At 41.3% G+C, this 24,998-nt stretch overlaps 1 protein-coding gene across 15 annotated transcripts in view; it reads left to right on the top strand.

The window, feature by feature from the left end:
• Positions 1-24,998, top strand: part of LOC105494308 (signal induced proliferation associated 1 like 1) — a 410,938-nt gene that overhangs the window by 351,859 nt on the left and 34,081 nt on the right. For 12 of the 15 annotated variants that reach the window (XM_071099943.1, XM_024796720.2, XM_071099940.1 and 9 more), the window contains 4 exons: positions 5,194-5,463; positions 18,783-18,929; positions 22,164-22,288; positions 24,504-24,566. In XM_071099943.1, coding sequence (XP_070956044.1) covers positions 5,194-5,463; positions 18,783-18,929; positions 22,164-22,288; positions 24,504-24,566 — 605 coding nt within the window. The remainder of the gene's footprint in view (positions 1-5,193; positions 5,464-18,782; positions 18,930-22,163; positions 22,289-24,503; positions 24,567-24,998) is intronic. The other 3 variants (XM_071099945.1, XM_071099944.1, XM_011762630.3) reach the window with 1 other exon arrangement.

Genomic DNA, 24,998 nt, shown 5'->3' with positions numbered 1-24,998 from the left:
AGGTTGTGGGACTGACCCCACGGCAGTACTAGGGGTGAATGTTTATAGCTCCTGAAGCCCCAGGGGGCGTGTGTTACAGGGTGCTCTTTTAGTTTTGCTCTTTTAATTTTGCTGTCTGTAGGTGGCTTGTGTTAACCAGTTCAGTTAGACCCCTGCCTTATCACAAGGACAGAGGGTTTTCTGTATCCCAAGGTTTTTGCCTTGGTGTACCAGAAGAATCAGATGACTTGTGGACTTGGAGAATGAGTGTAAGGTTGTATTGACTGAAAGTAGCTCTCAGCAGATGGGAGGCCAGAAGGGAGATACTTTTTCTGTGGAGTTAGGCCACTTGGTGACCTGGGCTCTCCTCTGACTGCCCCAGCCAAACTCTGTGTGGTTCTGCCGGTTGGTGGCCTGCCAGCATGCAGGTGCCTGTTGGTGCATTCCTCTTGACGTCCAGCCACCTGTGTGTTCCTCCACCTGTGTGTTCCTCCACCTGTGTGTTCCTCCACAGATGTGCTGCTGTCAACATCCAGCCACTTCTGTCCCTGCCTTGCTGGGGTCTGGGGTCTTTATAGCCATAGGATGGGGGTGCGTCATGGGCCAGGGGTGGTCTTGGGAAATGCAACATCTGGGTATGAAGGCAGGAGTTCCTGTCCTCAGCTAGATCCAGGGGAGGGGGTGGAGCCCTAGCTGGGGACCACGCCTTCCTGTACCCAGCACTTCCCTTTTTTGCTTCCATATCATTTAAAGGGACCATGCTCTTCCCTTCCCAGTACTTCTGTATCAGCAGCTTCATTTTTATTAAAACAATGATGAGAGTGAGGCTGGGAGAAGTTCAGTTGCTTCCCAAAGAGTGAATGGAACCAGCTAGCATGACAGCCCGATGGACAGAGTCCTGGTAGACTTCACTGGAAAACCTCCCTGGAGTGAGCAGGCCCCTTATGCAGGACTTGCCTGATTCTCATCCCCCAACTGTCACCCCTCTGGAGTACATAGCCAGCGTCAGTAGATTAGTGTCTGTGACCTCTGGGTCTTCAACATCATTCCCGTGACAAGGTGAAAAGTACGTGGATGAACAGACTAAATTGTGATGTTCTGGATGGTGTTGCATGGAGTGGTCAACCCTTTATTCTGTTGAGGGACACTAGCCTGTAGTTCTTAAAGAAAGCAATTAAGGGCCATTCAAAATGACAAGCTAAAAACAAACAGGCTACATAAGACCAAATTACCTCTTAAATAAGAACAGGTCACAGCATTTTTTCATTTTAAAAATTCAGTATTTTAAAGTGCTAAAGCATACTGCTTTAGAGTGAAGAAGGCAATTACAAATCATCTGGTTCAGATCTCTCATTTTTCAGGTGAGTTTTGATTCAAAGAGTTTATGTGTTTTTTCCAAGCCAGAGTCACATGGCTTAAAGGACCAAGCCATCCTCAAACATAAAACTTTTCTGACTTGTGAGTCCAGTGTTGTGATGTTCTGTTCAATTTCCTAGTCAACCATTTCTCTATATTCCATAGGGTCTTAAGGAAAAAGGAGAGAGTTATGAGAAATAAAGATTAAAAGAGAAAGAATACAAAGACTGAAAAACAGAACAAGGGGATGGAGTAGCTTTTCCATTAATTTAGGGTTTGAACAGGTTACCTCTTACCACTTTTAGCGTTGACATTGTAATTCCTGCTGGCCATAGCCCTTTAATTGGGTTTTATAAAAGTTGTTGAATTTTCCTTGGAGAATTGGAATGGTTTAGTTAATGACTAAAATAGCACTAACCTACATAGTCTTACCTACATAGTACATATTAATTCTGTGGGTTCAAATCCTGGCTTTGCCACCTGCTGGCTGTGTAAACTTGGCAAGTTAATCTCTCTAGGCCTCTATTTCCTCCTCTACAAAGAGGGGATAATAATAGCATCCACTTCATAGAGTTGCTGTAATGTGGCTAAATTCATGCCTGGCCCAATTTAAGTTATAAGTATTATTAGAGTTACCATTCTTCAACACAGAATTTTACTTAGAATGATATAATAAAAATCGTTTTATGAAAGTTTATGCATAGCATTAAAAGTCAGTTTTTATCTGCATTCTTCAGTCTGTTGTATACTTCTTGATTCTACATATCATTCTTCTGTTTTGCAGAGATAAGTAAGAGACCAGGAAGCCAGTGATGGTTACCCTAGCCACGAAAGGCAATCAGAAATGGCGAGTAGCTGAAGTTTAGCTCTGCAGAACCTTCTGTGCTTATTCATTGTTTATGAATGAATATTCTCTCTGCTCAGACTTTATCATACTGTATTTGGCCAATGTGGGATATGAAGAAAGTTTCTAGTTATATGTTATGAGTGGTGGAAATAAAATATAGACTATGGAGAAGACAACATCTTTGGCCAGAGAGGCCTTCTAGCTAGTTTTCATACTAAATGTTAAGCAGTTTAAAAGACTGTTTCAAAGAGTGTTTGAAGGAGCCCAAAGATAAAGTAACTTGTCTGTTTGATATTCCTTTATTACTGTTATTGTGTCTGTTACCATTATCATTATTTGTTTTGTTCTCTGCCTGATGCAAAATGGACTTAAAACAACCTATGAAAGTACTTGTGGGCTGGGCACAGTGGCTAATGCCTGGAATCCCAGTACTTTGGGAGGCTGAGACAGGTACATCACTTGAGCTCAGGAGTTTGAGACCAGTCTGGTCAACATGGAGAAACCCTGTCACTACAAAAAATACAAAAACTAGCTGAGCGTGGCAGTGCACACCTGTAGTCCCAGCTACTCAGGAGGCTGAGATTGGAGGATCACTTGAGCCCAGGAGGTTGAGACTGTGGTGAACCTTGATCACGTCACAGCACTCCAGCCTAGGCAACACAGCAAGACCTTGTCTCAGAAAGAGAAAATAGTTGTACAGTATCAAAATAGAAGCTTAGCTAGGGAATTGGAGGTGGAAGAGGTAGTAGTGAAAGCAAAACATGGTCTAGGTAAAAATTTTTGGAAAGTTGGTGCCCAAAATACATAATAATAAAGTCTGTACGTTTGCTGGTTCCTAGCAGCCAACAGAAAGGGGCATAGATGATGATGCTCTTTGAGTGTACAAGTTAAAACAAGAACATTGCTGAGGAGAAGCAAAGCTAGTCCAGATTTTGAGCAGAAGTGAAATTTTTCCATGGATTATTATAAATTTTAATCAATATTCCTTTGGTAAAGTGTAACATTTTTGCATTGTATTTACAGATCCAGAACATTAGATCTTTATAGTGTGCCTTATTTAGTCAGAAATGAAAGACTGTAGTCAGAAATGAAAGACTGTAAACTATACCACTGTGTATTACCTCTATTAACAACCAAAAAAGGGTTGCAATGGCATATTTTTGTCATAAATACCAGAATCAAAGCTTAAAATTGTATCAGAGCCTAAAGTAGTATTCCTTACTATTAGAGAAAATGTTTTATTAGAGAAAAGGTTTTAATGACATAGCAGTCATTAACTACTAAAAGTAACGTCAAATGTGCCATAAAACAGTGTTCTACAGACTGCAGACCATAACTCTCAAGTAGATCATCAAATCAGTTTAGGATGTTGCTTGCGCCCAGTGTATTTTTGGTTGAAGTGTATTCACTCAGAATATAGCAAAACGGAAGACCTGAGAGGAAGGATGCACATCTCTGTGTGTATGTGGTGGTGCTGTGTCCCAGTGTGAAATGTATTTCTTACTTAGGTTGTCATCCAGAAAGTTTAAAAGCCATTGCCATTAAAGCATAAAAGGGATACAGTGGAGCCTTGGGCAGAGGGTCAGATTAAGGTCACCCTTGGCTTTTGGGGCATTTGGGATACTGGTAAGGAAACCCCAAGAAGAAAGTACTCGTTGGAGACGTGGGCTGTGACTGAGTCAGGTAAGGATGGCAGCAGGCGCCATTGTTCCCTCTGAGCACATGCTCCAAAAGCGACACTTTCTAACAACAAAAATTCTACTGAAGGTGGGGGAGAGGATGCGTTATGGAATACACATTTGAAATGTCAGGAGTCAACCCTGAGATACGTAGACAAGGTCATGAAAGAGTGGCACCTTCCATTGTCCTTATTCTCTTGCCAGCCAATTATGTAAGCCCTTCTACTCTGCCCCCCTGTCTCCATGTCTCTCCTTCCCTCCCCACGCCTTCAGCCTCATCCACATCAAGACCAGGCCTTTGGCTGGACGCCCTTTGGGCCTGCATTGTCCAAGACAGGAGGCATGTGGCTACACAGCACTTGTGATGTCGCTGGTCCGAAGTGAAATGGGCTGAAAGCTGCTCAGACACCCTTTCAGAGCCCAGTTGCAATGTGTGGTGGCAGGAGTGTGAAGTTGCTCGTACCCCCTTTCAGAGCCCGGTTGCGGTGTGTAGGGGCGGGTATGTGAAGCTACTCATACACCCTTTCAGAGTCCGGTCACAATGTGCAGTGGTGGGTGTGTGAAGCTGCTCGTACACCCTGTCAGAGCCCAGTCAATGATGTGCCGTGATGGGTGTGTGAAGCTGCTTATGCACCCTTTTGGAGCCCAGTCATGATGTGCAGTGGCGGGTGTGTGAAACTGCTTATGCACCCTTTCAGAGCTCAATCACAGTATGCAGTGGCGGGTGTGGGAAGTTGTTTGTACACCCTTTTGGAACCCCAGTCGCAGTGTACAGTGGCAGGTGGCGGGTGTGGGAAGTTGCTTGTACACCCTTTTGGAACCCCAGTCGCAGTGTACAGTGGCAGGTGTGTTAAGCTGCTCGTTCACCCTTTTGGAGCCTGGTCACAATGTGCCCTGGTGAGTATGTGAAGCTGCTCATACACGCTTTCAGAACCCAGTCACCATGTGCAGTGGTGGGTGTGTGAAGCCGCTTGCTTCCTTTGAGACTTCGTGCTCTCAGATATGCCCCGTCATGCTGTCCTGGTGGCTTTTCCTCCTCAGGTCTCAGTAGTCCGGCCACCCCCAGGGTAACCATGGGTCCCATTGTGTTTTAAAGACTCCATATCTCACACTCAACAGTTGGGACTGAGTAAAGGAAAATACATTGTAATACTTCCTTGGGTTCTGGTTTTTGAAAAGAAAATAAGTATAGGGCCCAAAGATTGAAAGGTGGTTTGAAACAGTGGGTGAAATTGTGGATGCATTTTTAAGTGTTAATGAGAATCAATGTGGTTCCACCAACAAGAAAAAGCAGTATCCATTGTGTTTCTCCCTATGCCTTACCCCTAATAGGAGTTGCTCTGAAACCTACCGCATGCCAGTGATGGAGTACAAAATGAATGAAGGTGTTTCATACGAATTCAAGTTTCCCTTCCGAAATAATAACAAATGGCAGAGGAACACCAGCAAGGGGCCTCATTCACCTCAAGTCCCGTCCCAGATGCAGAGTCCCATGACCTCGCGGCTGAATGCTGGAAAAGGAGATGGGAAGATGCCTCCTCCAGAAAGAGCTGCCAACATCCCTCGAAGTATCTCCAGTGACGGGCGCCCACTAGAGAGGCGGTAAGGGTGCCTTCAAAGGTTTGCTCTCTCTCTCTCTACCCCAAATGTAAGTAACACAGACCCATAAGCACTAGTTTTAGGCCTTCTCATATTTTACTAGAAACAAAGAATTAAACTGAGGTACATACTATAGTGGCTTTCAAAGCATGGTAGTGTTCTAAAGCCATAAGGATGAACAGAGATTGATTCTAGCAAAGCCTTCAGCTCTGCACAGTGGTATTTGTGCGATTTCCGTGTGATTTTAATTTCCGTGTGATTATCAACATTATCAAGCATGTCGTTACTACATGCTTAATGGCCCTGTGGATTAGAATTCAGCAGACCCTTTGAGGTGACAGTGACCATATGTCATCCTTGACAGTCTTCATCATTTTGGGACAAAACGATGATATAAGAGCAACAGAAGGCAGGTTTTTGGTTGACTATGTTTTTGTCACTTTATTAATAAAGGATTATGAGGAAGGAAGGCTAGAATAACACAAACATATTTTTTACTACTCTGAAAATAGGACAGAATAGTGGGGAGAAGATGATACATGAAGATAAGTTAAAACACTTAGTCCTGAGTAAAATTAAGCCAGAAGGAGAGGGACTGAGGGATCCTAGAAAGTAAGAAACCAAAGGTTGTTGTTAAATTGAAAGCCATAGAGGGTTCCCTTCCAAAAGGTAGTGGGTTAACTCTGCCTTTACAAGGATGCCCTAGCACTTTTGTCTGGAGTTAACAGTAAACTGCAGCACTTTGAACTAGAGTCCAGACCTAAAATTAAACTAGATTAAGTACTTTCAAAATGGGAATAGAAGTTGGCTATACAGATTTTAAGTAATTGCACTATAAATTTGGTTACCTCAAATCATGTACACTAAAGGAGGAGATAGTTTAATTGAATAATCTGCTAGTGGTCTGCTGGAAGTCATCAACTTCTTTTTTTTTTTGGAGACAGAGTCTCACTCTGTCACCCAGGCTGGAGTGCAGTGGCACGATCTTGGCTCATTTCAACCTCTGCCTCCCAGGTTCAAGTGAGTCTCCTATCTCAGCTTCCCAAGTAGGTGGGATTACAGTGTGAGCCACCACGCCAAGCCTAGAAGTCAGCTTCTTTCTGTCCATCCACTGTCCTTTCCCCATCTCTTCTGCTTGCCTTAATCACATCTCAGAATGTTTTTGTGAAAACCCTTAGACCTGGGAGAAGTCTGTATTCTGGGAACTGTGTTGGGGAGAAGGGAGGGTCCGCGTGGAGGCCAAAACGTGAGCCTGATTCATGTGAGCGGCAGGAACCAGGTCTGGCAGGAGCAGGATGCTGAGTAAAACAGTTCCCAGATACACATAAATCATCACCGCTCCAGTTTGGGAGCAGAGAGCAGGAAGCTTTAGAAACCACACTGTGAATTCTTTATCTTAGTCTGACTTTTGAGTTGTTGCATGAAACATTGCCATTTAACTATTTTAGGTTACTAGGATACTATGTAGAAATAATTTAATAAAAACAGACAAAATTTAATTAAAGCAGACAAACCAAAAAAATAGTCATCTTTTTACAGTTTCTCATTTCATCCTGGAGATCTATTTACAGAGCCTTGCTATTTATCTCAATAAAAGTTTCCTCTCCCATAGTGGCCCCATTACCATCTGGACTCCTCTCTCTTTCCTTATTTTTGAGGAGGAAAACATCCAGGAGACCTCTGAGTAAATTCTTTGTTCGACGCATTCCAGACTTGGCTGCCTCTGATGTGTGTGCTAACTGGAATTCATGATTTGGCCCCCATTTTGAAAGATGAACCCAGGAAATCATTGTATAGAAAAGGACCTTTTCCACCTCAATGCTGTTTTCTTTCTCTCCAGAACAATCAGCAGGCTTTCACAAGTGAAATTGGTTTTGTGTCATTTCCTTTATACAGTATTCCATTTGAGAATGTATTTTGATTCCATGTTGAATTTAATTTCTGCAACAGAAACTAAAGCTCCTTGCCAGTCATACTGACCTTCAAAAGGGAAAATATTTTTTGTAGCTGAGTATCATCTTTCGATGGGAGCAGCTTTCAGTGCTAGAGAATGCAGAACTCCATTTTTTCCAGATGTAGATCCTTGAGTTCTAGAAGTAATTTCTGTGCCTTTCTTCTTTACTCCACCCAGCGGAAAATGTGTCTCAGTACGTGCTCCTTCTAGAAGACCATTAGAGTAGCTTGTGACTCTCTAAGCTGCAGAGGTGAAAGGGCCATAGGTGGGGCTGACGAGGTTTTCAGGAAAGTTTTACCTCTACTTACTGCCCCCTTAGTCTCTGGTATATATTAAGTACACTAGACTGGGATTTCAGCTCTTAGGATGCAGGGCTTAGATGACTTGTGAGATCTCAGTCCTGTGGTTTCCAGGATATTAGGATGATTTGGGTCATCTTCATTTTGAAATACATGGTAATTAATTGGATGGATATTCTTCTTTTATGAAAATTTAAAGTTCAGTTTCTTACCCCATCATTCCTAATTTTTAGTAAAAAATATCTTTTAAGTTTTAATTTCGAGGCATACAAAGAAGATGCTATAGATTGAATATCCTAATCCAAAAGTCTGAAATCCATAATACTACAAAAATCTAAAACTTTTTGAGCACTGACATGATGCTCAAAGGAAATGATCATTGGAGGATTTCAGATACTCAGATTAGGGATGCTCAGCTGCAAGTGTAATGCAAATATTTCAAAATCCAAAAACATCCAAATGCCAAAACATTTCTGGTCCAAAGAATTTAGGATACAGGCTACTCGTGTTTGAGAAACTTTGTTTTGCTATTGTGACTCCAGGAATATTTGAGGATAGAGCAGATTCATGACTTTTATCAGAAATACTTCCTCAGTCCTTCTTGAGTCCCCAGATGCATAAAGTTCACCTTAGAATATAATTTCCCTCATGAAATTTAGTAAAACAGAACTGAAAACTTTAAGCATCCCCTTTATAGTCCTAGTCCTACTGAGAACAAAATACCTTATTGAGATACAGAAGTGAAGAGTACCGGGGCATCCCTCATCCATCTGACTCTCCCCTGCATACCAGCGCCGTCCTGAGTGCCATATACAGTTTGTACCTTGTACTCACCAAGTATAATTTGGACCTTTCAGAGGAATCATAAATCATGAAAATAAATGACAGGGTCTGCCAGACCTTGAATCTTGCCTAACCAGTGATGGTGTGGCCTAATATTGTGACTAAAGAATGCTTTACAGTTGTTCATTCCATTCATTTTTCTTTTCTCCCCTAGGTTAGGGAAATTGTGTTTAACCATAGAGATACCAGCTATACTTAAGCTCAAGTTAGCAGCCATCTCAAGTCTACTCCTCCAGTGCTCCCCAAATCTGCCCACTTAAGTCACCATGGCTGGATCCAACACAGTCCATTTTGGGTGAAAACACTAATTTACTGCTTATAGAAGCATAGGTTTTCTTTAATTTATATGTAATATCCCAGACTGAAAGGTCATTAGGAACAAAAAAAAAAATCTGTGTAATATTTTTCCTTTAATATCAAGGTTAGGATTTTTATGACATACTGAAGTATGTTGGTGTTCTGAGTTTTAATAAAAATTCTTTAGTCGGTTGATGTTCTCCATACATAGTTAAGAGAAACTGACACAGTAAGAACTGATAATTCATTTGGCATCTAAATAGAATAACGTCTAATTTCTATTTGATTTGAATGTATGAGTTTTATGCTCTCCAGGTGGCTTTCTGATTACAGAATTTTACAGTATTTGTGAGAGTAGTATTTATTAACAGAATTAACATTCATTCAACAGAAATAGGTAATATAGATACGGTCACTATTTTGGCCTCAAATTTACCGAGAGCTTAAGGGTAGGATTGAAATAAAAATTGCTGGCTGTGGCACACTGAACTTGATACATTACTGTGTCTAAACATAATGTGGGATCAGCAATAAAACCCTGATCTGTGTTAATATGCTTATAAAAGTGGAGCTGTTTGAGGGGCTTTGGATAAACAACAGACATCTTAGCATATAAAATGATTTTCTCTTCTCTTTTTTTTTTGGCTAATATTACCAGCCTTTATGTAAATATTTGATGTTAGAGCTCACTGAACACTTGGTACTTCTGAGTTTTACCTGGATGTCATTGACACTCCCCTTGAGACCCCTGCACTTAACTCTTAAGAAGCTGGATGGGGGGCCTTTTTTGTTCATGGAGTTATGGCAGCTGCATCTGCAGCCTCCCTCCCTCCTTCCTCACAGACACCAGCACCATATAGGGTGTAAACATCGTGAAAACAAACTTAAAAGAGTTCTCTCAGAGAGCATAATAGTCACGTGACCATTCAGTCTTGATTTTTAAGGAAATACTTTCCAAGTTTGTTATTTCTTATAGGTTCTAAGCCAGTCTTCCACTGTGTCATTTTCTGGTTTCAAACCATACAAGCACCATTTAATGTTTTCTTTTGTTTAGAATATTAACTGTGGTTAGAAGCTTCAGGACTTGTACTTTCCAAACACTGGCCCCTCCATCACAGCTTCGTGCCTTGCCATGAGGTTCCCGAAACCATGGGACTTTTGAGCTTCGCTGGGATTGCTCCAGCTAGGTCCCCATTGCCCTTTGACTTCCATGTTTCTTTTCATTTCTTTACTTAACTTTTTTTGAGACAAGGTCTCACGCTGTCACTCAGGCTGGGATGCGGTGACACTGATCTTAGCTCACTGTAAACTCCAACTCCTGTGCTCAAGTCATCCTCCCACCTCAACCTCCTGAGTAACTAGTACTGCAGGTGCATGCCACACCACACCCAGCTTATGTGTTTAAATGATTTTTTTTTATAGAGACAGTGTCTCACTGTATTGACCAGACTAGTTGTAAACTCCTAGCCTCAAGTGATCCTCCCTTCTCAGCCTCCCAAAGTGCTGGGATCACAGGTGAGAGCCACTGCACCCAGCTGACTTCTACATTTCTAAAGCTTCTGGATGGTGTTAGGTCCTTAACTTACTTGATACCATTCACTACTCCCTTCTCCTTCAAATTACATTTCCTTGTCTTCGAAAATGTATTCCTGATTTTTTTGTATCATCAGCTCTTTGCACCTATCTCATCACCCTGAAATTTTTATGTTCCCCACTTCTTCCTCATTTTTATTTGAATCCCACACTGTGCAATTCTTCTAGATGGTTCATCCACTTGAGCAACCTCAACCATCATCTGTATGTGGGCAGTTCCTTAGCTGTCTGTTTTGCCTTGGTCTCCTTTTCACTTTTCATATTCGTGTGCCTGACTACCTACTGAACATTTGCACTTGAAAGGCATGAAAGTGTCTCACATTCACAAGTTCAAACTGACTTGACCTTCACCCCTGCCCCTCCTTCGGCCTCTTCCATCTCTTGTGTTACCCACCTTGGTGGACGGCTTTGCCATCTACCTGAGTATCCAGAATAGAAGTAGGATTTGTTATCAATTTCCCGTCGGCACTATCATCCCATCTCCACACACGTTCCTGCCATTGCCTGAGAAGTCCTCATTTCGCACTGAGATTCTTTTGCTTACCTAAACTGTTGCCAACAGCCTCTAGGTATGATTACCAACCTCCCACTGGAAGGATGACCTAATAAAAATAGAAATACTCCTCACGCTGTGCCTTTCATTATAGCCCTTCCATGGTTCCACACAGCCTTCAGAATCAAGTCCAACTCACCAGCAAGTTTGCCTGTGTTGGCTGGGTGCTGTGGCTTATGCTTATAATCTCATCACTTTGGAAGGCCAAGGCAGGTGTATGGCTTGAGTCCAGGAGTTCAAGACCAGCCTGGGCAACATAGTAAGACCCCGTATCTACAAGAAAAAGAAAATTAGCCAGGTGTGGTGGCCCATGTGTATAGTCTCAGCTACTTGGGAGGCTGAGGTAGGAGGATCCTCTGAGCCTGGGCAGTTGAGACTGTAGTGAGCCGTGATCACGCCACTGCACTCCAGCCTGGGTAACAGAGTGACACCCTGTTGCTCCCAAAAAGTTTGTCTATGTGGACTTGCCTTCCCTTTTCCCCTGTCATCGTCACCACCCCCATCCCTAGGCATGTGAGTGGCTCTCTCTCCTCTGCAATCACCATGTTCCCCTTGATGCCTTTTTAGGAGCTCCTCTGCTTGGTGCACCTTCCATTCCTTCTTTTGACTGCTGAAGCCTTGCCATGCCTTCTCTGAGAAGCCGCCTTTAATTTCTCCAAAACACTCTCCTCCCATTTCTACCTTAACTGCCCCACTAGGAATGTTCTTACCACCACATGGCTTCTTCACTCACAAAATTTATGAAACTTCACTTTAATGTTATTTTTTTAAACTTAGCTTGTCTTATTTATCTTTGTATTCCAAATATCAGCTATAGACTCTGGCATTTAATAGACTCCCAATGCTTTTTTTAAAAAAACGTTATTTGGTAATTAAACCAGGAGACCTCATAGTTTACCATCTTGTGTCCACACTTCACATGGTACTCCAGCTTTCCACACTCAGAGTTCCCTCACCTTTCCATTTGTGGTAATGACCCTTTAATATCAAAAGGGCTTATTTAAGTAACTGAGGACATAATTTAATCTATCTTAGAGAAAAGAAACCAATTTCCTTTTATAAAAATTAGATGAAAGGTAAAGGCAAAGCACTTGACAGCCTGATAAAGCTATAGCATTAAACATAGATTTAAGTAGAATTCTTTGGGTTTTGTTGACTAAGTTTAGAATACTTCATTTTAAAAGTATATTGCTGGTAGAGCTTTTCTAAAATTGACTCAAAGTGAAATGCAAGATCTTGATTGACTTCTTCAAAAGGTTTTAGTTGGGATTGAATTCTGGTGTTGTATTTGTCAGCCAAGACAAGGGAGAAAAGCAGAGGGCTGCATTTGACTTAAAGTCACCGGACTCTGAAGGCTTCTCTTTTCCACTTCTTGCAGGAAACAGCATACTCTGGCATCCATGTCAGGATTAGAGTTGATGTGATTTGCAAGTTCATATTTTTAGATGGTACTGCAACGGTGGTTCCTATTCAGGCATTCAGGAAATGGACACAATGGCTTCAGTTTGGTACACCTCCCAGTTCCCCATCATTTACAAACTCCAGAGTGACCCAGGAATGGGAGGAGGATGCTCCAGCACTGTGTCCTGAAGAGCTCCGGCTCTTCAGTTACTTACTCATCATTCTGTGGGCCTCAAAATTAGCTATTCTGCACTCACTCTAGGGAAATGTTTCCATAACGGCTTCCTTTCTGCAGGGCCACCTGTGTATTAGTGTGAGCTGCCTGGAAACTCCTAGAAGCACCAGGAGTGTAGGCTGTGCTGTCCAGGGGCCGTGCTTTGCATCCTGGCTGTGCTACTGCGAGCGTGTGGCAGTGGGCAAGGTCCTGTCCTTCTGCACTTTAACATCCCCATGAGTCAAGTAGGTCACAGCCCCACCTCTTAGACTCTGTGAAGATCAATTAGGATAATCCCTTATCAAAAATGCTTGGACCAGAAATGTTTCAAATTTCAATTTTTTTTTAAATTTTGGGCATATTTGCATTAATCTTATTGGTTGAGCATCCCAAATTTGAAATCCAGAATGCTTCAACGAGCATTTTCTTTGAACGTTATATTGGCCCTCAAAAAGTTTTGGATTTTGGGGCCAAGTGCAGTGGCTCACACCGGTAATCCCAGCCCTTTGGGAGGTTGAGGCAGGTGAATCACCTGAGGTCAGGAGACCAGCTTGGCCAACATGGTGAAACCCTGTCTACTAAAAACACAAAAATTAGCCGGGCGTGGTGGCAGGCGCCTGTAATCCCAGCTACTCAGGAGGATGAGGCAGGAGAATCACTTGAACCTGGGAGGAGGAGGTTACAGTGAGCTGAGATCACACCACTGCACTCCAGCCTGGGCAACAGAGCGAGACTCTGTCTCAAAAGAGAAAAAAAAGAACAGGATTCCCATGATCTAGTCTGAACAGCTGGTATGAATTATGTGGTTAGAAAGCCAGTAGTAATTCTGTTCACAAAGTACACAACAGGAAGCGATGAAAAGACAGGCACGAGTTGCTTGAAGTCGAACATGACTTGTTCAAACTACTCTGGATATAGCACCCAAATTACATCAACTTGAATCATTGTAGAGATTTTTCTTTTTTTTTTTTACATAATTCCTAGTTGATATACATGGCTGAAGACAGAAGACTTTAACTTGGTCCTGTTCTCTGGTTGGATAGCATTTTAATTGCTAAGTTGTGGTAAAATGCTGTGCTTAATTATGGACTCCAGCATTTAATTTGTCCATCACTGCTGCTATTTGAAATGCTTTCAATTGTTTATACCACCAGCTCACTGTTTGCACTTGGGTTACTGAGGGCCTTATGTCCTTGTACATATCTCACCTTGGAATAAAAAATAGGAAATAGAATAGAGATGTAATTAATCCTACCTAATCAGTTAGGAAAATATTTTACCATCAACTTCTCACTTAGAATTCCATACCCATAAGTTGATAAGTTGTAATCAGTCATAATCTGCAGTGATCAGTTTACTATGAATCTATTAATGTTGGCACTATATATGTCATCCTGTAAGTTGATTCATGGAATAGGTGTGCAGGACAGGGGTGGTTGTGTTAGAAATCTGTGTGTGTGTGTGTATGTCAGCTCTCTTTTCTCTTTTAGCCTGGTGTGAAACTACTTCTGGAAGAATGAAGGACATATCTTGGACCATCTCTTCCTAAATGTCCAACCCTTTCAACTCTTTGTTTTCACTGCAGTGAAATGCATTGTATATAAATGAAAATCTGGTGTTAAGTGTAGTATTAAGTGTAGTCAAAAGACTGTGGAAATAATGTCTCTTGATGGTGATGATCATGACTTTTTCAATTGCTGCATTCTTAGTACAATTAAAAAAAGCCCTGGTGTTTTATCAGCAGAAGGAAGCCCCAGAGAATGTTTGGTATCGGTTATTTTTTAAATGTTTAGTTATTTCTTGACTAAATTTGTAAAAATGTAGGGAAGAAAATCTTCTGAGATTAATGCTGAAAGATTTACAGAATTCCTCTCTGACAGTGACGAGAGCATTCTTTAAAAAGAATATTGCCTGTATTCAACAGAATGGAAAGATCTCAGAGCAATTGAAAGAGGTATTAATCTTCGTCCTCTAAACCTATTGGGACATTAACATCAGACATTTGGGGCTCTTTAAGACTAACCAGAAAGATCTGGATTTATCTCAAAAGAGAAGAAAAGACTTGTGATCTTGCTGTAACTTCACTGGACTCAGCAACCCTTAAAACAGAGTACACTTGTGAGGTGGGTTGGGATGGACAGAGATCCAGGAGGTCAGTGTGCTGGTTTTCCTATGTGAGCCAATGTGAGAGGTGCTACTCCCAGTTCTTGAAGCACCTCTTCAAAGTGGCAGGATAGCAATCAGCCCAACTTCCAATAACAATCAGCCTCAGGCTATCTCCGCAGAAGTGGACTGCCAGTACCCAGACAGGCGGCAGTGCCTCCCACTCTCCCACTAGGTCTGTTCTTAAATAATATTTGTGTGATAGTATCAAATTCAGAGTATTTGGAAAAAATAGTAAGTCATCAGAATAAGGGCTAATTGTGATTTTTTCTTTGCCTACCATACATACATCTAGAGTCATAAAAACATTTGGGTGGCATTCCATCAGTTGCTCTATGTGTGTGAACAGTCCGAAAACAAAGCCACTATTGAGTTATATAAATGCAAAAGAGGGATGCGAATGAATGCCAGCCTTCTGAAAATGCTATTTTTTCACTTTGGGATAACTCCAGTAACCAAATAGAATTTTCTGATACATTTGCCAAATAAGAAAGCTGAGGTTGAGAACTAGCCTGAGGTATCTTAGCTTAATATACGTTTTGGAGAGCAGGGTAAGAAAAGCAGATGTAAAGGTTACATCTTGACTTTTCCTTTGGAATTAGGTTGTAACTTCCTCATAGAAGCATAAACATTTCAACGTTTACCGTAAATATACTTCACTGGCATTACTTGTTTACTACCCCTAAGTCAAAAAATCATCAGACCCCTACACGTTGCATTAATCTTCACTGAGTTAACATGCCACTGCTGTCTCCTTTTTGCTGTTTTTCTGTAACACCTCCTCCCCTTTGCAGTAAGAAAGTCAAAGCAGCTATGAAATGAAACTATATTTGAAGTTTCTCTCTATTATGTGTGTATAAGAGCCAAACTCTTCAGGTTGAAAGGAATGTGGTATTTTGTTACATTTGGATTCATGTCATTCCTTAAGCCTTACTTCGTTTTCTTTTTCATAACCAACTCCTCCCAGTCCTACCCCTTTCACATCACTTCACAATTAATTACTTTAGAATAATAGTGAGAAATTTGCAATATGTCTCAGTGGAAAAGAGTAAAGAGAAACCCATGTTATGGTACCCAGATAAATGTCTTTGTTTTCTCTTATCAAAACACATTACCTGAAGTAGAGATGAGCTAGTATCCCACTAGTCTGTGGCCCCGCCATACCTGTCCCACGCATACCCTACTTTGAGACCTGGCAACCTAATGACAGTGCCAGTGGGTGGTTCGCCCATATTTCTCACAGTCTGTATAGCAACAGCGAGATCAACAATGATAACAGGAAGACTTTAGAAACCCTGCCTCTTTTTCTTCTCACCACATTTCCTGAACACTGACATCCCAAGTCTCCCTATTTGCCCCATTTCACACTAGTTAGAACAGGCGTTGTCCTAAGTTCTCTCACCATCATTATGTAAGATTGATGATACTCACATGGGTGTCTGGGCTTAGATATAATTCTATCACCTGTAACTCCATCCCTTTTTCTTGCATTTTAGAAGGCATATTAATTTTCAGTCTGTTACAATTGCTTTTATTAAATTATTCACAAATTTTGGCACTTCATTATTAGTGACCAACTGTTGTTCAGGTGATCTAGCCCCATCATAGTTGAGAACTCCTGACTTGGGGCATCTGACATAACTATGGTACTTGTCCTGAATCCCCCTTTTCTTCTTCTTTTTCTACACCATTGATAGGGATTCTCCTTCATTCAAAAGACATGTTAAGCACTCAGAGATGTAAAGATAAATAAGGCTCAGTCCTGGCCCCTTAAGAACAGAGTCTTAATTCACATTAGGGGAGACAAATACACATAAAATAACCATTCTGTATGACATGGTGTAATGGTGCAAAGAACAGACTGTCATGGGATTTGAGGAGATTCTAATCTATGAATTCAGAGCGATGATGTTGGAATCAGGCCTTTTTATGTGAGTAGCAAAGGAAGAAGGCATTCCAGGCAGAGAGAAAAAGATGAATAATAGTGTAAATGGGTGGAGTCTGAGAACTGGGACGCCTCAACTGTCTCTAGAATGTAGGGTGTGTGGAGCCATTAATGGGGATGGAGATGAGGATGGGGTTTGGTCAGATGGTTCAAGGCCTTAAAGAGAGTCTCGGGGATTTGGTCCTCTATCCTATAGGCAAAGGGAAGCTTTGAATAGGCTTTTAGCAGTCAGATGACTTGCTGAAGAGGGTGGGTTGGGGCTGCTGGAGGAATGGGGTGGGGAGAGCCTGGAAATTGAGAGACCTATCGGGACACTTGTACTGACCCAGGCTGCAGGTGAGAGAACTCAGAAGCCCTTCAGCAGGTTGGAAACTAGATAGCTTCTTTGTCTTTGTGTTTTCAGGACCAGCATCAGGGTGCCTGACACACAGTTTGTGCTCAGTAAATAGTGGTTGAACTTAATTAACTATGGAAAGTAAAGAAAGAGGAAGGGGAAAAAATGGCTTCACCATGTTTAGCTTGACTAGTCACATGACTTGCAGTCTCAAGTTGTCCTGTGAATAAAGCCATTATGTAGTACAAAAAAAAAAAAGATGTTTATCTTGAGATAACAAATATAGGAAGGACAGTGTGGGGTGCTGGAGAGTGGGATAAAATGTGTTAGTCTTGAAAAGGTCTGATTTGGATTGCTGGTGAAGGGTGTCCAGTCGACATGTTTAGGAGACAGCCGGAGACAAATCTGGGCTCTCAAGTCAGACCTGCCTCTTGGGCATGGATTAATTTGGGAGTTGTACTTTTTAATATCTATCCTTATTCTTTTTCTATTAGCAAAGCTTCTCAGCCTCCTATACCTGAGGCCCCATCCTGCCCTACTCAGAAGATAAAGAGGCACTGTGGGACAGGGCCTCTGCCGGTGAAGCAGCTTCTGTCTCAAGGCTTCAAAACTTTGACTTGCCTTAGGATAGCTTTATGCGCAAAGTTGTTTGAGCATGCAAACCCATTGCACACTGTCTTATTAAGAAAAAAAAAAATGTAGGCCTTCTCTAGGGGACAGCAGTAGTTTAGCATGGAGTGCAGCGGAATTAGAGTCTAGAGACCTGGCTTGTTGTGAACTTGAACGATGACTTAGATTTCACTTCCTAAGTTATAAAATGGAAATTACCTCCCCTGCTACAAGAGTCAAGTGATTTGTGCCAGCATTTGCTTCTGAAATAAAATACCATTGTTACTAAGGGTTAGCTTAAACCTAGTCACAACTGTCAGCACAGTGTCACTTACTCATATCCCTGTGGTTGCCATGTTGCCTACTAGAGTAGAGGAGGTAGAGGGGAAAAATATGTCTGTCCTGACCACAAAGCTATGGTTTCTGCCTTGACAGCCAGTTGGCAATGTGAAGGACCCGTAACTTTAGAAACAGATACATGAGGTGCCCATGTGGAGCACACTTCTACTGTGATATTATATATATTCAGTAATTCTAGTTAAATTCACCAACTGTGGTTTTAGGCATTTTTTTCATGGAGGTTTTTATATGGTGATACTACCACCAACCAAAATTATAAATACTAAATAGCAAAATCTGAATATTCATTCCAGACTGTGAATAATAAAATTGGAAAACAAAGAAGCATACAAAAAATGTACCAGTGTTACTATGGTCATATACTCTGGGAGGACTAGTGTGAGAAACTGGAATTAATTGCTATGTTAATGTCACTTGGGTTCAATTATCTTCTACTCTGCCATACTAGGAAACTGCATAAGCAATTTAGCCCATTGAATTCTGGCAGCTTTTGGAAGCATACATGTTTTCTAGATCTTTTTTCCCCTTTATTTTTTGACACCCACCCCCCCTCCCCCGCCCAAGGCAGTTTTCCAGCTGTTCCCTGAGGGAGTCATTTTATGGGGAAGTTTCTTTTGTAGGCTTCCAGCTGGCTTCATTTTCACTATCTCCATGAAGTCACTGTTTTTGTCACATTTATATGATTTTATCCATCATGCATTGCCTTGGGATTTTCCCTTTGAATTGTTGACTTCGTGTTTTTGTATTGCACATGCAGGCTGTCTCCTGGTTCGGACATCTATGTGACGGTCTCATCCATGGCTTTAGCAAGATCCCAGTGTCGGAACTCCCCTAGCAACCTGTCTTCATCCAGTGACACTGGTTCTGTGGGGGGCACTTACAGGCAGAAGTCCATGCCCGAAGGGTAGGTATGCGTTTGTCCCGTTGTACGTGGTCCCTGTTGGCGTCATTTCTTTCATCTGTACTCAGACATGTAAAATGACTTCCATTCAGCCAGCCTTGATCAATTTGTAGACAAACAAAAGAGAAAATGTAGTTAATAATCCAGATAGAAAAATGGCTTCATGGCTGGTTTAAACTACTTCTTAGGAAGTTTATCATCATCTAGCCTCTACGAAGAACTCAGTGGCAAAGAAATCAAATTGCATTAGTTTGTCCATTATATATATTGTTTAGTTTTACAGTTCAGATTTTGTCACTTCTTATTTACTCCAAAGTGGAAACAACACCTGTACAAGTTTAGGATGGGAATAAGAGGGAGTTAAAAAGCAAAACTGTTGAAAAGACACAGGGCCTGTTCCACCCTCCTTGGAGATTTACTTCTGGACCACACACTTTGAGGAGTTCCGACCAGGCAGGGCAGATCCAAAGAGAGGGCCCAGGTAAATGAGGAGCTCGGAGACCATGTGGGAGAAAGAACTGAGGATGTGCAAGCTGAGGATGAGAATTATATGGAGGTGAGGAAGCCACAGTAGCTTTCTTCGAGCACTCTTAGATTGGGGATCATACTTGTCTGTGAGGACAACTGAGGCCAGTAAATGAAAGTTACAGAGAAGAAGGGTCCAGCCTATTTTGAGGAAAATATTTCAAAGCTGTCAGCCTGCCCTGGAAAGAACTGGATGACCTCATGAGGCAGAGTCCTTGGTCACTGAATGTGTTTCATATGTCAGCCAAATGATTACTTAAAACTCCTTCAAATCTAAGTGTGACTCTTAAACTACTAAATGCTTCTCTGGACAAAGAACAATTAAGCTCTTCAAAAACAGCACCAAAAAATTTAGAACAAGTTTTATCTTAGCTCCTCAGGACTGGGTATCCCTTATACTCTGGCATACAATAAATTGGGGATGGGGGCATATATGAGAAATGAAATTAAAAGTTCATCAGATGAAAATGTTTTCCAAAGCAGAGTTTAAAGATAGTCTTACTTTATTGTTTATTTAAAACCAAAGGGCCAGAAAAATGTCCAGCTTTAAGTTCAGAGGTTTAAAAGGTTCAGAGGTTTAAAAGTTTATACTGTTACCAAAAAATAAAAGCAAGCTGGGCACTGTGGTCCCAGATACTTGATAGGCTAAGGCAGGAGAAGGTCCCTTAAGGCCAGGAATATGAGTCCAGCCTGGACAACATAGGCCTGTCTCTTAAAAAATAAAAAAGTAAAAGCATGATTAGAATCCATTTCTTACTTGCATCTCCATGCCTTTTAAAAAAGTCTTAGTAAAAATTTAGAATAGGATCACAAATAGGTATATTTACTCTTGTGAATGAAACAAGGACCCTTAGGGAGGAGATGGCGAAAAGTGTAATTGTGAGTCATTTTTTTAAATGACCACTTTAACCAATTAGAAGTTTTCCTAAATCAAGGATTTTATTTTTAATAAATGCTACATCAGTATGTGAGATAGCTTTGCTTAGTGAGCCTTGTGATGGGGTATGTAAATGAAAAGCATTTGTGAAACAGTAACTGGGGAGATGATATAATAAGAGTTTTATTGGCTGGGCGCGGTGGCTCACGCCTGTAATCCTAACACTTTAGGAGGCCGAGGCAGGTGGATCACGAGGTCAGGAGATCGAGACCATCCTGACTAACACGGTGAAACCCTGTCTCTACTAAAAATACAAAAAATTAGCCAGGCATGGTGGCGGGCACCTATAGTCCCAGCTGCTCAGGAGTCTGAGGCAGGAGAATGGCGTGAACCCGGGAGGCGGAGCTTGAAGTGAGCCAAGATTGCGCCACTGCACTCCAGCCTGGGGGCCAGAGTGAGACTCCGTCTCAAAAAAAAAAAAAAAATGAGTTTTATTAAGATAAATATTTTTCTAGCCCCTTCTACTTTGCAGATGCTTTATATAGATTTTTCTCCTTGGATTCTTATAATGAAATTGCCGTTTTTACACATAAATTGAGGCAAAAATTCAGTGACTTTGTTCAGTCATATTTGGTGGGGGTTGGAACTTGGCCCCAGGTCTTCCTATTGTTTATCTCCTGCCTTTCCGGTGTGCTACTTCCTGGTTTTACCCATACACGTATCAGCCTATAGCAAGGAGACACCCACGAGCATCAGTTCCTCCAGGCCCATCTCAAGCCATCCTCCCACCTCAGCCTCCTGAGTAACTGGGACTGTAGTGGCCACCACCCCCGGCTAATGTTTTTATTTTTTGTAGAGCCTGGGGTCTCACACTGTAGCCGAGGCAGGTCTCAACTCTTGTCCTCAAGTGATCCTCCTGTCTCTGCCTCCCAAAATGCTGGGATTACAGGCGTGAGCCACTGCTCCTAGCCCCTGTTTGGTCTTTTATTGTGTAGATTATGCATAAGTTCATTAGTAACCACATATAAATTAGTAAATTTCCATATGAATGTTTAAATTCTACACTCTGGCACTTTTTCATGGGCTCAGTCAGTATTTAATTTGTTGATATTGCTAGTCAAGGCATATGCTTTAATTAAGCATGTATTATTATTTTACAAAGGGAAAAATAAAACTGGCTCACTAAATAGCTAAATGTTCTTTCCAGAAATAAACATTTGCCTTTATTTTTTGCCAGTTTACCTGCTTCCAAATTGCCCTTCCCAAAGGCAGTTTAAAATTTATACAGTTTGAACATGGTTTCTACATGATCTAAATGATAGTAATCTTTGTATTTCAGACCACAAAGCAAGTACTCAGAAAATACTTGTTCCAAGAACCACTGACTTAATGATTTAGTAAACTACAAAGTTAAGAGGAACAAACCTCCACAATATACCATTTGGAAGATATATATGGAACATTAATATTTAGATTGTGAACTTTTTCTTTTGGCTGTGAATAAGTCTGAACTTGGCTGTACGAGGGCTTAGAAAATTTTGGTTTCTTACACTACATACCTTAGGTTAGCTCAGTCCTAATGGCTTCTGCCCTCATTGTTACAAGTTTGTTTACATAGCATTCATACCTTTTTGAGCAGAGTGGTGTATATTGACCACAACATACACATTTCCACACCCACATAAACACAAACCAGGGTGTGTATACAAGTACAGACACGTAAGCAAAAACCAGTAGTGCCTGTCATTAAAATTTAGTTCATTACACCCAGGACTGCCTTCCCCTCATGGGTAAGGTCCCTGATGTTGTCTTTGCCTTTGCGGAAATCACCACAGGTTTGGAGTGAGCCGTAGATCCCCGGCCTCCATTGACAGACAGAACACCCAGTCAGATATCGGTGGCAGCGGAAAATCCACACCTAGCTGGCAAAGAAGTGAGGATAGCATTGCTGACCAGATGGGTAAGTAATCAATTTCTACAAGAAGCAAGTGCTTTTACCAGGTGACTTAGGTCACCTCTTGATGATGTTATCAAAACATTTTTATAAAAGACAGCCCTAGTTAATAAATATGAATTAGAATTAAGTCTCTTAGATTATGTATAAGTGAAAGCAATAAATAAGACCTAAGAGAAAAGGAATTCTAAGTGACCCCAAATTCAAAAGTGAAAAGGGGATAGGAATTATTTTCAGCACCTAAATTAAAACACCAGACTACCAAACTAAGTGCCTTCCCCATCCTTGTTAATTTGTTTTTGCCTAGAATAAGTACCTTGAGAGATTGCTTGGTATACTTCATGTCAAGTTAAAAAACAAGACTATGAACAAAGTGGGAAAGAAATACAATTATTGTTTAGTCATATCTGTAGCTTGCTTAGAATCTCTTTCCTCCCTGATGTGCTTTTAAAAAAAATTCTACTCACTCTGCTATTAAGCTGTCAGCTAAGGAAATGTCTTAGCAGTACGAAACAGCTGGGTGGAAGAGATTTGCGTTAGCAAGCTCGTGCCCGGATTTCTACTGCATAGCCCTTTCTTTCTATATATGTGTTGTTTCACAATGATACCATAACACTAGTTGATACAATAACATTTTGCCATGAAACAAGATTTTCAACACAGGAGCCTCAGGGATTTGGTACCAACGCAGTTGATGCATCATTAACGTGAATCTAGATTGTTAGACTGTTGGATTTTTTCCTCCTTTATTTAATCTCTAGTTGCATCAATGTAGGATAAAAAAGGTGTACATTTCAGGACTGAAAAGGATAACCTTATAAGACAAGACCCATCTGTTAATCTTCTCTGCAAATTCATTGTTCTGTCCTGTTTTAATGACTGTGCCCGAGTAAATGTACTAACCATGGACATGGCAAGGAGTGGAGATGTATTCCACCAAGACAGGGGTTGAGGAAGAGAAATGGAGTTCCTAGGTTCTGAAGATATGCTTTGTTCCAGTAGCTTCAGTGAGATGTGCCTTGTTATTGAAGCCATCTGTCATTCTCTACTCTTATCCCACCCACCCCCACACAGAAAACCTGAGCATATTCTGATCTGCTTTTCTACTCTTGACAGAATGTTTTAAATCCCATATGTTTTGATACTGTTGAGATGGTAATGACACATGTGAAAAGGATCCCTTCTTCAGCATGACTTTAGCAACTTTTTTTGGCTCCTGGTGCAGGCTTTGAACAAGGCTGCCAGCAAGCCCTTTGTGAGGCGTGCAGTGTCATGCCTGCCACACTCGGGAAGTCACACAGTGTGAGAAGGGATGGAAAGGGTAATTACAAGGTTCTTCCTAGACCCCTGTTCATTCTCTCACACTAACCTCCCTCTGGTCTTTTTTTCCCTGCATCCACTTTACTTTAGTGGCATCCCACTCTTAATAGATAAGACTTAAAAATGAATGTAGGTGAATTTTTAAAACGTATTTGTTTATCTTTTTCATAAGGTATACCTTTTTTAAAAATAAGATACCCCTGAAGTCTGCCAAAGAAGCCTTTCACCACAGTACAAGAGGTCCAAGTGGTGGCCTTTCACCGCTGAAAATCCGACCCTTCAAATAAAATGTTAAAATAATTTTAAAAATAATTTTTGATATCCCAGCATTCCAGAAAAATAACCCAGCCTTTCCTAACTGGCACATCAGACGGAATCAGAAGGCTTAGCTGGTATAAGCCATTCCAGGGAGAAGTCAAGAAAAATAATTGTTGCATTTTTATTACTCAGTACCCAATATTGAGTATATAATGGGCTGACCTTTCTCTACTCAGTTTATAAGAACAGCATTCTCTAATGACTTGCACTGATTGAGAATGTTTACGAGGTTCTTATTGGTTAGGCATCAGTGTATTGTATCAACAGGTACCCTCCTGACAGTGGAGACAGGAGTTTAACTTACTGACTTGGCTCACTTACCTTTATGGCTGTTTGCTTTTCTGCCTCTGCTTTTGGAAATGGTCGAGAGTCAGAGTCAAGGAGTATTTTGCCCTGTCCTCTACGTGTTAGGAAGGGTGTTTCAGAGGTCCAGGATTCTTGCTATTAGCTGTAGTGGTGTTATGGAGGATAAGTTCTTTATCTCTCACTTTTGGAACCCCATCTTGAACGCCAGCTTGGAGTCCCAAAGGAAGCAATTGTTTTAAGTAAACTAGTTGCTGTGTGTCTTTTCTGTTGTGCTCAGCTTACAGTTATAGAGGACCTCAGGATTTCAATTCTTTTGTCCTCGAGCAGCATGAATATACAGGTAAAATATTTCCAAAGTGTCATGGTAAGTAACACGTGATTGCATCCATGCCTGTCTAGGTAATGTAGACCAAGCTAGGTTAGCCACACTTGGCAATGAATGAATTTCATAAATTTAATTCATATAATCCAAATTTTTCCCCCCAAACCAAAAGTTGATTCTGAACTTTGCTGCGTTGTTCATGGCCTTTGGTTTGGTGGTACTTGGCTATGCTAATGTGTATGATGTGACAAGTTGTCACCAGCTGCAAGCTTTATCCATCAGCCACTTAAGTTTCTGACCTGCTGTCTATCATATAGACTCTTAACAAGCTTACTGCTGAAATGCAGAGTTTGCTGGTCAGTGAACTGAAAGATGCAATGGCAAGCCATCTTCATTTGTCACCATGTGCTTGTTTCTGCTTAGTGCCTGCACCATAATGTCCTATGCTGT

This window comes from Macaca nemestrina, chromosome 7 (genome assembly GCF_043159975.1).
Source record: "Macaca nemestrina isolate mMacNem1 chromosome 7, mMacNem.hap1, whole genome shotgun sequence".
Taxonomy (NCBI): domain Eukaryota; kingdom Metazoa; phylum Chordata; class Mammalia; order Primates; family Cercopithecidae; genus Macaca; species Macaca nemestrina.
The sequence above is the reverse complement of the archived record's forward strand: the minus strand, read 5'-3'. Positions and strand labels throughout refer to the sequence as shown.